Source organism: Pongo abelii, chromosome 1 (genome assembly GCF_028885655.2).
Source record: "Pongo abelii isolate AG06213 chromosome 1, NHGRI_mPonAbe1-v2.0_pri, whole genome shotgun sequence".
NCBI classification, from domain to species: Eukaryota; Metazoa; Chordata; class Mammalia; order Primates; family Hominidae; genus Pongo; species Pongo abelii.
Window position 1 is genome coordinate 56557450 of NC_071985.2, and position 12260 is coordinate 56569709.

Here is a 12260-nt window from a genome sequence, read left to right on the forward strand (position 1 = left end):
GTTCTCAATGTACATACACATTTATAACTTGGGAAAAATGACTTAACATGTAGAATCTCTACTTTAAATTATATAAAAACAAAAGCAGTATGAATAACAGCAAACATTTATAGATAATTTACTTACATATCAGATACTATTCTGGGAACTTAATATTTATTAACCAATCCAATACTCACAATAACGATAAGAGACAGGCACTATAATAACATTTTAATTACACACAGGAGAAAACTAAGGCAGAATGCAGTTAAAGTAACATTAAAATTCACACAAAAAGTTACTACAACATAAGCTATCTGGATCCAGAATCCATGCTATTAACCAGGGGTTGGCCAACTTTTTTTCTGTAAAGGGCCAGATAGTATTTTTAGGCTTTGTAGGCGACACAGTCTCTACTGAAACAATTCAATACTGATGTCACAAAGCCAAAACAGCCATATATAAAATACATAAATGAATGAGTGTGGCTGTGTCACAACAAAATGTTATTTAAGAAAAATTGCAGTGGGTAAGATCTGGTCTGTAGACATTACTTTGCCAACCCTTACTCTTAAACATCAGGCCACACTGCCTCTCAAGTTCAACACAACCACACTAACGGGAAGATAAGAATTAAGCAACTTGCCTTCTTTTCCTTTGAATCTTTCCTGATCGTATCTGTTATAGGCAGCTGGGATAGGCTGTTTGGTGCGCAAAGTGGGATCCTGTAAAAAAATTAATTATGAGTTACTTGTTAATATTTTTAAATGTCACTTATTTAATGTGCTGGAGTGCAGTAGCATGACCATGGCTCACTGCAGCCAAGACCTCCTGGGCCCAAGTGATCCTCCCACCTCAGCCTTCCAAGTAGCTGGGACCACAGGCATGCACCACCACACTCAGCTAATTTTTTTTTTTTTTTTTTTTATAGAGACAAAGTTTCACCATGCTGCTCAAGCTGGTTTTGAATCCCAGCCTCAGGTGATCGACCTCAGTCTCCCAAAGTGCTAGGATTACAGGCATGAGCTACCATACCTGGCTAAAGTACCTTTACGACATAATAATCTTCCCTCCAATTATGATTGTTTTAACAAAACAAAAAACCCTTAAATTCAAAGTATATTGAGTTTAGTTTTATAGATTTTTAGCTGAATTATCCACCAAATTATTAATCCTTAAATAAACACGAAAGCCATGATGATTAATTCATTATAAACAGAGTAAGACTGAAGAGGCTTTTTTTTAAATAATTAGAAAAGGCTGTCAGTCTAATGATGCATTATTTAATCACAAATACTTTATCAAAACTCACAATGTTTAACAAACTAAAAACACATATTTAAGAATATTCCCCACGCTACTTGGAAAATTCATGAAGACTGAAATACTTTTCATTTTATTACAATAGGATTCTATATCAAATATTATGCCAAATAAAATAAACTTATCAATACCTATCAAGAATGATAAGTATACGCTTACTTCACACTAGGCATATACTTCTATAGTCAAATGCCAAACATTAAAACCGTCAAGTATTCTAACAATTATATAAATATACAGAAAGAATATTCAGTCACAAATGGTAGACCTCTTTTAAGGTTTGACATGTTTCCTATCAATAGCTATTCAAAATGTCAACCAATTCATAATTCTAAGTACCTTGTGCTTTGCCATCATAGCTCTTACTCTACTACTTTAAAAAAAAAAAAAAATCTAGTAAGTAGGGAACTGCTGAGAGATCTAGGTTACATGGTCGTATGAGAATCTAACTAAACCCTGATGATCTGAGGTGGAACAGTTTCATTCCAAAAACCTCTCTCTGGTCCATGAAAAAACTGTCTTCCACGAAACTGGTCCCTGGTGCCAAAAAGGTTGGGGACTGCTGTATTAGACTATAAGCTCAAAGAAAGTAGGGACTATAATCTTTCTCATTATTGTATCTCAAGATCATTAGCAGACTGCCTAATAGAAGGCACTTAAGTACCTGATGGAGAGTCAACTAAAAGTATTTATCTAATTATCAACAAAAGCCTACCATCTTTAAAAGTTAAATTCCAACAATTTCATGAGCAAATAAAACCACTACAAAGTAGTTGCAAAGGCTCTATTAGTACTGTAATACATTTCAATGTGCCTTTTAAAACTTGACATAGAGTTTTAAAAATATAGAAGATTTTCTGGAAGGCCGAGGTGGGCAGATCACCTGAGGTCAGAAGTTCAAGACCGGCCTGGCCAACAGGACGAAACCCCATCTCTACTAAAAATACAAAAATTAGCCAGGCGGGGTGTCATGTGCCTGTAATCCTGGCTACTTGGGAGGCTGAGGCAGAAAAATCGCTTGAACCCAGGAGGCGGAGGTTGCAGTGAGCCAAGATCATGCCACTGACTCCAGCCTGGGCAACAGAGTGAGACTGTCTCAAAAAAAAAAAAAAAAAAAAAAAAATTTATAAATTTTCTATTTATAGAATCTTCTATTTTCTATTGCAGAAAATAGAAACAATTTCATTTGTATGTTTTATTCCTTTGTTGAATCATATGAAAATAGGTGGAAGCATTTTCAACAAAATTAGAATATGTTTGAATTTAATATAGGCTATGTCATACATGAAATTTACTTTGGGAGGGTCTTAAGTGGCACTTCAAAGAGAAGGCAGTCAACTCTCAGAGCAGCTGAAATGGAGGTACAATTAAAGGACAGCATGGCTGGTGATCAAGAGAAATACATTCACCAAGATGTAATAGATACAATGCCAAAAAGAACCCCAAACTGGGAGTTAACAGGGATTTATGTTATTAACAATGGTTAGCGATTGTCCCAAGCAACAATGAGTAGGCCAGCCACAGTTTACCTAAAATAAACAGAGGGCTTTCCCTAATTAATCTTTTTCAGACTCTGACCCAGGTATATTAAGAATTACTGCTCCAGTTAAGAATTACTGCTGAAGTAAGTAACTTTTAATGTTGGGGAGGGCTTTCACATCTTTCAGATATTCTGAAGCAGCAAAAGGTTTAGAATCCACTGATTTTAAAATGTGAAGATGTCTTCAACGTTACTACACTGCAATATAAGTGGCAACTTCATTAAAATTACTGTAAAGCAGTAAAGCATTCTTACCACAGGTGCTGCATTTGGGGCAGGTCGCTGTTCAGGTGCACGCCCTTCTTCTCTGGCTTTTACAGATTGAAGAATTGCAAAAATGTTCTTGGAAAAATTCTAAAATATAAATGGATTTTAATTAAGCCCACTTTAAATATACAACAGTAAATTTAGTTGATATTTTAAGACTAAGTTATCTTACTATCGATTCTTCCCTACTACATATGTCATAAGGTATCATTATTATACACATATGTAAAAACCAACCACTACTGAGATACTGATCCAGAGACTGATTATTGTAAATCCCATGGTATTCATTTCATCATTTTCATTTTACTTAAACTGCTACATTCAGGAGGCCAAGGCAGGCAGATCACGAGGTCAGGAGATGGAGACCATCCTGGCTAACACGGGTGAAACCCCGTCTCTACTAAAAATACAAAAAATTGGCTGGGCGCAGTGGCGGGTGCTTGTAGTCCCAGCTACTCGGGAGGCTGAGGCAGGAGTATGGTGTGAACCCGGAAGGCGGAGTTTGCAGTTAGCCAAGATCATGCCACTGCACTCCAGCCTGGGCAATAGAGCAAGACTCCATCTCAAAAAAAAAAAAAAAAGAAAAAAAAAACTGCTACAAATGTATTCATATTCTGCATCTGTTCAAATATATAACCAGAAAGCAAGTTAAAAGCTAAATAAGGCCGGGTGCGGTGTGGCTCATGACTGTAATCCCAGCACTTTCGGAGGCAGAGGCAGGTGGATCATGAGGTCAGGAGATCGAGGCCATTCTGGCTAACACGGTGAAATCCCGTCTCTACCAAAACTACAAAAAATTAGCCGGGCGTGGTGGTGGGCACCTATAGTCTCAGCTACTCGGGAGGCTGAGGCAGGAGAATGGCGTGAATCCAGCAGGTGGAGTTTGCAGTGAGCTGTGATAGCACCACTGCACCCCACCCTGGGTGACAGAGAAAAAATCTAAATAAAATATAAATAACATATTTGTCTAAAGAGGTTTCTAGTTCAGAAAAAAAAAAATAATCAACTACTACATCCTCCTGTTAAATAAACTCCAGTGCTAATTTCAGATTGCTACATATGAGTTTTGAGATACTATTAGAAGTCAATGTACACTTTTCAAAGATGTGTAAGTTGGAAAGTACAAGTACAAATGCTCTTCAACTCACAATGCAATTACATGCTGATCAAAAGTCAACACAGCTAACTAATCTGACGACTCTTTCCTTTATGAAATATTCTTCCTTCATGCTATGGATTGAATGTCTCCTCTAAAACCCATGTTGAAATTTTATTCCATTCTAATAGTATTAGGAGGCGGAGCCTTTAGGAGGTGATTAGGTAGGTCACAGGGCTCCACCCTTACGAATGGATTAATGTTGTTATTGCAAAAGTGGGCTCAGATTCCTGAAAGAATAAGTTTGGCCCCATTTCTCTCTGTGTCTCATTTGCTTGCTTGCTTGCTTGCTTCTGCCTTCTGCCATGAATGACCCTCACCAGATGCCACTGCTATGCTCTTGGATTTCCCAGCCTACAGAAATGTGAGAAATAAATTTCTTGTCTTCATAAATTACCCGGTCTGTGATATCCCACAGCAGCAGAAAACAGACAAAGATACTTGGCCTCTGAGATGCTACTCTGTCTTGGTTTTATCCCTAATGTCTGATAGTTCCTTTGGGGCTCTTCTTATGCTGCCTATCAATCACTTAACATTTGAAGGAATACGTAGTAAGAATCTACTCTAAGCCAAACACCTTGCTTGGCACTTGGGTACAATGATGATCAAAAAAGACATGGTCGCTGCCCTCATGAACCTCAAATACAACATAATTTCTCTTCTTTAAACAAAGCATTCTGTTTCCTTGGCTTGGACCACTCTTCCCACCTTACCCCTTTCACCTCTCTCCTAGTTTTTATTCTTTAGGTATCACTCCTCTTTACTCCCAACTAAGTTAACCGCCCTTGCTGGGTGTCTGCCCTATAATATACATAATAATTACCACTTATTTAATATTGACTTCTGTTGAAGAGTATAACTTCTGTGAGAGCTAGGACCAATGCACCTCTGGTCAGTGTTTAGCACTTGCCTAGTTTGTAGATGTTAAATAAATACTATACAAATAAATATGTATATAAAATGAGAGGCTGCTTGAAACATAACAATTATCACTATACCAGTTGCAGTGCTAACTTGTTCCTGTAATTCTCTGGAGCAGCAAATGTAAGTCTCAGGACCGCTTTCCACTCTTACAAATTACTGAGCACCCCAAAGAGCTTTAAGTTTGTGTGAACTACAGTATCTACTGAATTAAAGATTAAAACTGAAAAAAATTTAAATTCTTTTAAAAATAAGAAAACAAGATTCCATGTAAACATAATAGCATATTTCATGAAAAATCACTTTTCAAAATGCATAAAAGTAATGACAAGAAAGAGTGGCAGGTTTCAAATTTTTGCAAATTTCCTTAATCTCTGGCTTAATAGAAGACAGCTGTATTCTCAGATCAGCTTCTACATTCAACATTTATTGTGCTTTCTTATTTGGTCATAAATGTGCTATCTTATTTGGTCAAAGAATATAGAGAAAATCTATCCTCACACAAACAGTTGGAAAAGGGAAGAATATTCTAGTAGTTTTTCAGGTAACTGTGGATAGTCTTCTTTGATATCATACCAAAATGCAATAAATGGTTCTTAAAGGTTAATGCAACATGGAAACCACATCCATAAACTTTTTGCATAGGTACTTTAAAATCCATCAGTCTCTCTTGCACTTTAAATGAACTTTCTACCCATGCATGATTTGTGACAGCATTCACTGGCCATCTGGAAAATATCAATCACTGAATTATGCACATTTTCCAAATATTAACATGGTTAATTATACAGTATCAACAAATTATACTTGTTAATATTATTTGTAAGAGACTCACTAGAAGACTTTAAGAATGAGAAAATTGCTTGTTTCTTTACTTATGGGTGGAAAAAGAATTAGAAAAGTGTTATGGTGACAGCAGCATAAAGAAACTTCCCAAAATTCTAATTTTCTCACGAAAGCTCTCACTTTATCATTGGCAACAAATACTATCAGCTGCTTTCCTTGAAGGAACAAATTTATTTCCTTCATTTAAAAAAAAAAAAAAGTCTGCCAAATAACCAAGTCTGAATAACAGTTACTTAAATAAAAAAATGTTGATTCAGTTCATACTTCATACAATGGCACAAGTCTCCGGATGAGAATAACCATCATGTTTGCAGAAGTGTTTTCTACATTCCAATTTCATCACACAAAATAATAAAAAGACACACTTGAGGGTCAAGATTTAACAAAATTCATAAATTTTAAAAACGTCATCAAGGACATTAGTGAGTAAAGAACACAATGGCTACCAGTAAAGTTAAGTGCCATTGCCTTGATTCACACCATGACCAGCAGTTTTACCAACCATTGATTTTGCACCATCACTGCAAAGGTCAATACAATGAAAAATGCACATAAAATCTTAGTCTTATTATAAAAAATAGTTGAAAATATATGAAAAGCAAATCTCACTACTTTAAAAATAAAGAAGAATTAATCAATATTATCATCAATCTACTATGCAGCAGAATTACAGGTGATTAACATCTTCCTTCTAGTGATCTCCTTTTATTAGTTTTTCAGTGATGAACATATACTAATTTATATAAGTTTATACACGTTTCTCTTCAGATTGTATAAACCCTTCACCTAATTTATGTAAGTTTAAAAGTGTGTTTTCTAAATGGCATTATAAAATCAAGTTGCTTTATTTGGGGTCCTTGCAAAAATAATAACATATTTATACCTCTCATGAAATTTTTTTTTTTTTTTTTTGGTGAGACATAGTCTCACTCTGTCACCCAGGCTAGAGTGCGATGGCACAATCTCAGCTCACAACAACCTCCACCTCCCAGGTTCAAGCAATTCTCCTCACTCTGCCTCCCGGGTAGCTGTGATTACAAGCGCATGCCACCATGCCCCGCTAATTTTTGTATTTTTAGTAGAGACAGGGTTTCACCATGTTGGCGAGGCTGGAATCGATCTCCTGACCTCAACTGGTCCACCCGCCTCGACCTCCCAAAGTGCTGGGATTACAGGCATGAGCCGCTGCACCCAGCCTCTCATGAATCTTGAACCTGACTTTTGTTCCTGAAACTCAAAAAATAAGAAAGCCCTGATAACTAGTAATAATGAAGGTCTATCTAAAACCCACAGGGCTTTAAGTACCTAAGGGTATTTTTTTATTCTCACCTGCCTAAGAGTATTTTTAGAGTTTACCAGATAAAAACAATACACAGAAAGACTATCAGTCAAAGTATTTTTTATTTTTTTAATACTAATAATACTCATTTAGGCAAGCCTAGCTACAAAACAATTCTTTTATTAACTTATTTTTTTAAAAGATATAGTGGTACCAACAATATTAAATCAGTTAAGTTTAGAAATGACGGTACAATCCTGCCACCTAGAGCTCAAAGAAAACTGTTCACCTCAGTTACCTGAAAAAGTAATGTTTAGTCTAAAAGTTAGGTAGGGTATATCACCTGTTTTTATTCTTCTACTATGAGTTTGAGATTTTTTTATTTTAATGAACACTGGTGAATCAACATAAGTCACAATATTTCTCAAATATTAGCCATGCTAGACAGTGAAAATCATTATCAACAAATCATTTTATTGTAAATAGCAAAAATGGAAGTTTACTCACATCCTCAGATTTCTCTATAATTCTAAGCTCTGGAGAATGATTCTTAATCTCAACCTTAGGTACTTTGTAAAACAAGTCAAAGTTCAAAAGAAAAAGAAATGATTCTTTTCTTCATATACTACTTTCATAGCTTTATTTCTACTAAAATAGCAATGTAAATTTAAGACTAAAATCCCAAAATTCTACAATCAAAACCAATTTGCCTAAAACAATGTTAAATTTCAGCTTCACGAGTAACTTTGCACACTTCAACATTCTTACTAGATCATCATTATTAACAACTGTGCATCAGTGGAGAAAACATTAAGAGAAAATTGAGGCACTGAAGAGGAAAAGACAAATGAAAGTACATAAATCAGGATAAATGCATCCTCTTTTTGGAGATCCATGAAAATACTGGACATTCAGTATTTCAGATTTTTATCTTTCAGAATATAAAATGCATATCTTCTTTAACCAGCAATTTGTTTCCAAGAATTAATCATTTGGCTACATACACATAAACACACAAAGGTACATGTACAACGTTTTCTAATGCATTATTCGTAACAGTGAAAAGGAAGTGAGGGAAGGAGGAAGAGAGGGAAACGGGAGGAGAAAGAGAGGAAGGAGGAGGGAGGCAGAGAGAAGAAAGGAAGGCCAGAGAAAGGGAGAAAAACTGCACAATCTTTGGAGCAAAAACAAAAGAAAACAATTTTCATTAATAGGGAGCTAATGAAAAAACTGCTATACCCACACAACAGAATATAGTGTGTAAAATATACTCAATAAATGTTCGCTACAGATTTCCGTAAGTTCTATACCACGTGAGAAAAAAAAAATAATGATGGCATTAATAACCAGAGAACTTGCCATCAATATTATTCCATTTATTAGGTTTAAGCAAAAATGACTCAACAGGAAAACTGGACCATTCTTTGATTTGCAAATGATCTGTGAAGGAGCTTGCATTTTGATTCCTACTTTTTCATCAGCATCTCTGATGTATAACAACCATATTCAAGAATGGAATGGTAAAAATGGCCATCTGGAAATCTACATTATTACTGAGCTTTCAAAGAGATAAAACTTGAAACTTCCACCTAAAAGCAAATTTTAACCAATTCTATAACCACAGATTAAACACACTCTCTCTCACTCCAATGAATGAGTAAAATATTTTAATTACCTTTCCTGTGCTTTGTAAGATAGTTGTTCGTGTCCTCCATACTCTCTCTCTGCTGACAATATCTCGGGTCACATCTACCTCCGCATCCACAAAACTCCTCTGTTTAAGGGCAGTTATGTCGTCATCTAGATCAGTCTTGATAGTAGATCTTTTCTTAGCCATAATTTTGGCTTTGATTGCAGCAATTTTTTCCACTGACATAGCTTCAGACAAAGACCTAAAAGAAATTTCTTTTTTAAATTTTCACAGCAAGCATTCCTGGAGTGTATCATTTTGTTACATTTATAAATTTCTGGTAAAAACACTTAAACGGCAATAATTAAGGTTTTCTTATCTGTAAGACTGACCTGCTATTCTGCAATTATATAAAATTTTTATAAAGAATTCATGTCAAGATATTACTCTAAGAGCAAATTAGTAATTTCTTAGAGGTATCAATGCAACAAAAGTCTTCATGGTTTTTCATCTCTTCCCCACAAAAAAGCAGGACTCATTAATATAGATGCTTTACTTTGTATTTTCTGTATCTATGGAAATTACACACACACACAGAGGCCACTTTGGAAGGGGGTAAAAAATCCATCCAACAGAAAGTTCAAAGCCTAGGTTTTCCTTGAAATTTATTTCAAGGTTTCAAACTTGTATGCCATAGTGCAGAACATAATTTAAGTGACAGGCTTTTATACGCCACAAAAACATACTCCTTTAATCTCTGGAAGATAAAACCATATTTTATACAGTTTTCTTTTTCTTCCCTTTTCTTGATTTTCAAATAGGCAAAATAGTAGAGACTATGTTTGCAGAAATATAAAAAAAGACTTAACACTGAAAGTATACATGTCATAAAATGATAATCTTAAGCAAAGTGTCTTTTATCATGTAAAATGAGAAAAAGAATTAAAAAGTGTTTGGTACCTTAATAACAGTAGACAAAAATATTACTTTAGTCACAAGATGAAAATCTTGAAATATGTTTACACAAAATCTAGAAAAAGGACAAAAATTCCTGCAGGTTTAAATACAGTAGTATTATACAGTATTCTAATTTTATTTAGATTACGTATGAAGGTACTTTATAGTAGTGCTCATATGCATCTGGCATTTGATGCATTTTGTGTAATACTGTGCAAATTTCCCTTAAAATCTAAAGCACACCAGCATACCTTAAGCCAAATTCAAATACAGTACTCCTCTGTTTGGCTTTCCACAGTTTCAGTTACCCGCTACCAACCACAGTCCAAAATATTAAATGGAAAATTCCAGAAATAAGTAATTCGTAAGTTTTAAATTATGTGCCAGGCTGGGTAGCCTATTGAAATCTTGTACTGTCCTGCCTGGGACACCTGCCTGGGATATCCGGACACGAATGATCCCTTTGTCCAATGTATCCATACTGTATACACTGCCTGTTAGTCGCTTAATAGCCATCTTGGTTATCAGACCGACTATGGCAGCATCAAAGTACTGATGTTCAAGTAGCCCTTATTTTACCTAATAATGGCCCCAAAACACAAGAGTAGTGATGCTAGCAATTTGCATATGCCACTGCCAAAGTGCTTCCCTTAAATGACAAGGTGACCTTGGCACTCCTTGGCTAGAGTTCAGGACTATCCGAGGTTTCAGGCATCCACTGGAGGTCTTGGAACATATCCCCGGAGGGTGGATGGGGGACTACCGTACTTCTCCAAACTATAATCAAGCCTCCAATGGACTTTGAAACATAGAATTTTTACTTACAGCCAAGATGAAGTACCAGAGACTAGACTAACCCTCCAGTCTTTAAATAACCAGTCAAAATACATAAACCAATGGTTTACTAGATGCTAGATATCAAGCAATGAAGGACAGTAATTCCCTAACAAATGAGAAACAACCAAGGTAAGCCCTATGACTGCCTCAGCTTATTGCCTAGTAAGTTTCCAAGACATGGCCTTGGGAGGAGAACCCATGTAGAACTGAGCGGATTCTCTGATAAGAAGAAATGGAGCTGAGATTACAGCAAGACCAAGGTGACAAGAATTCATAGGTCAGAACACCTGAGAACTGCACAGAGGATCACCCTCACGTACCCCAGCAGAATTCTGACTAGCACAAATATGAAGAAACTATCTAAGGTTGAATAAAGAACCACCCAAGTGGATTAGACAGAATAATGCCTAGTGGTCACACAAAGTGAAGAATAGTGCCTGTTCCACCAGCCAGAATGAAACCTCATGTTCATGAGGTATTAGGTACTCAGAATGGTCTTGCCTCAGTGGGTGGGGAATAATTACCCTAGCTGACCAATGTTCAGATAAATTAAAATCAAGACCCAAAAGTAACAAACTGTTTCCAAGGGATTTAACTGTGTCCCAAAAAAAAGCTAAAGATGATGTGGGGAAATATAACAATATCTAGCACTCAACAAGGTAAAAAGTATATACAATGTTTGGTGTGCAAAGATCACATGACATGTAATAAAGCAGGAAAATGTAATAAAGCAGACATGTAATAAAGCAGAACAAAGAGAAATATCAATCAATCTCAAGGCATGAAAATAATTACAAGAACTATGTTCTATATTTCAACAAGCTAAATGAAAAGATGAAGTAGGTATGTTTTTTAAAAAAGAGCAAAACATGCAAAAATTAGCTGGGTGTGGTGGCATGCGCCTGTAATCCCAGCTACTCAGGAGGCTGAGGCAGGAGAATCACTTGAACCCAGGAGGCAGAGGTTGCAGTGAACCAAGATCACGCCATTGCATTCCAGCCTGGGTCACAAGAGCGAAACTCCGTCTCAAAAAAAAAAAGAGCAAAACAAACTTCAGATGAAAACTACAATGCTGGAGACTAAACATGCATGGAATTACATTAAAAAAAATTAAGTAAAGTTGAAAACACAACAGAAACTATCCAAAAAAGACTCAAAAAAGAATTTAACAGATAGAAAGTGAATTCAAAAAAAGAGAAGAATGTAAGTCAACTGTCAAAGAAAAAAATATTCAGCCAGGCGCGATGGCTCACGCCTGTAATCCCAGCACTTTGGGAGGACAGGGCGGGCAGATCACAAGTTCAGGAGTTTGAGACCAGCCTGGCCAACGTGGTGAAAACATCATCTCTACTGAAAATAGAAAACTGAGCCGGGTGTTGTGGCAGGCGCCTGTAATCCCAGCTACTCGGGAAGCTGAGGCAGGAGAATCGCTTGAAACCAGAAGACAGAGATTGCAGTGAGCCAAGATCGCACCACTGCACTCTAGCCTGGGCGAAAAAGTGAAACTCCGTCTCCAAAA

General features: G+C 36.2%; 1 protein-coding gene across 3 annotated transcripts in view; it reads right to left on the reverse strand.

The window, feature by feature from the left end:
* CDC73 (cell division cycle 73) overlaps positions 1-12260 on the reverse strand; it is a 137458-nt gene that overhangs the window by 107694 nt on the left and 17504 nt on the right. For all 3 annotated transcript variants that reach the window (XR_008510955.1, XM_002809673.5, XM_063726114.1), the window contains exons 7-9: positions 8993-9209; positions 3101-3199; positions 629-707 (exon numbers count right to left, since the gene is read on the reverse strand). Coding sequence is in view for 2 of the 3 variants with exons in the window: in XM_002809673.5 (XP_002809719.1) it covers positions 629-707; positions 3101-3199; positions 8993-9209 (395 nt within the window). In the remaining variant the exon portion in view is untranslated. The remainder of the gene's footprint in view (positions 1-628; positions 708-3100; positions 3200-8992; positions 9210-12260) is intronic.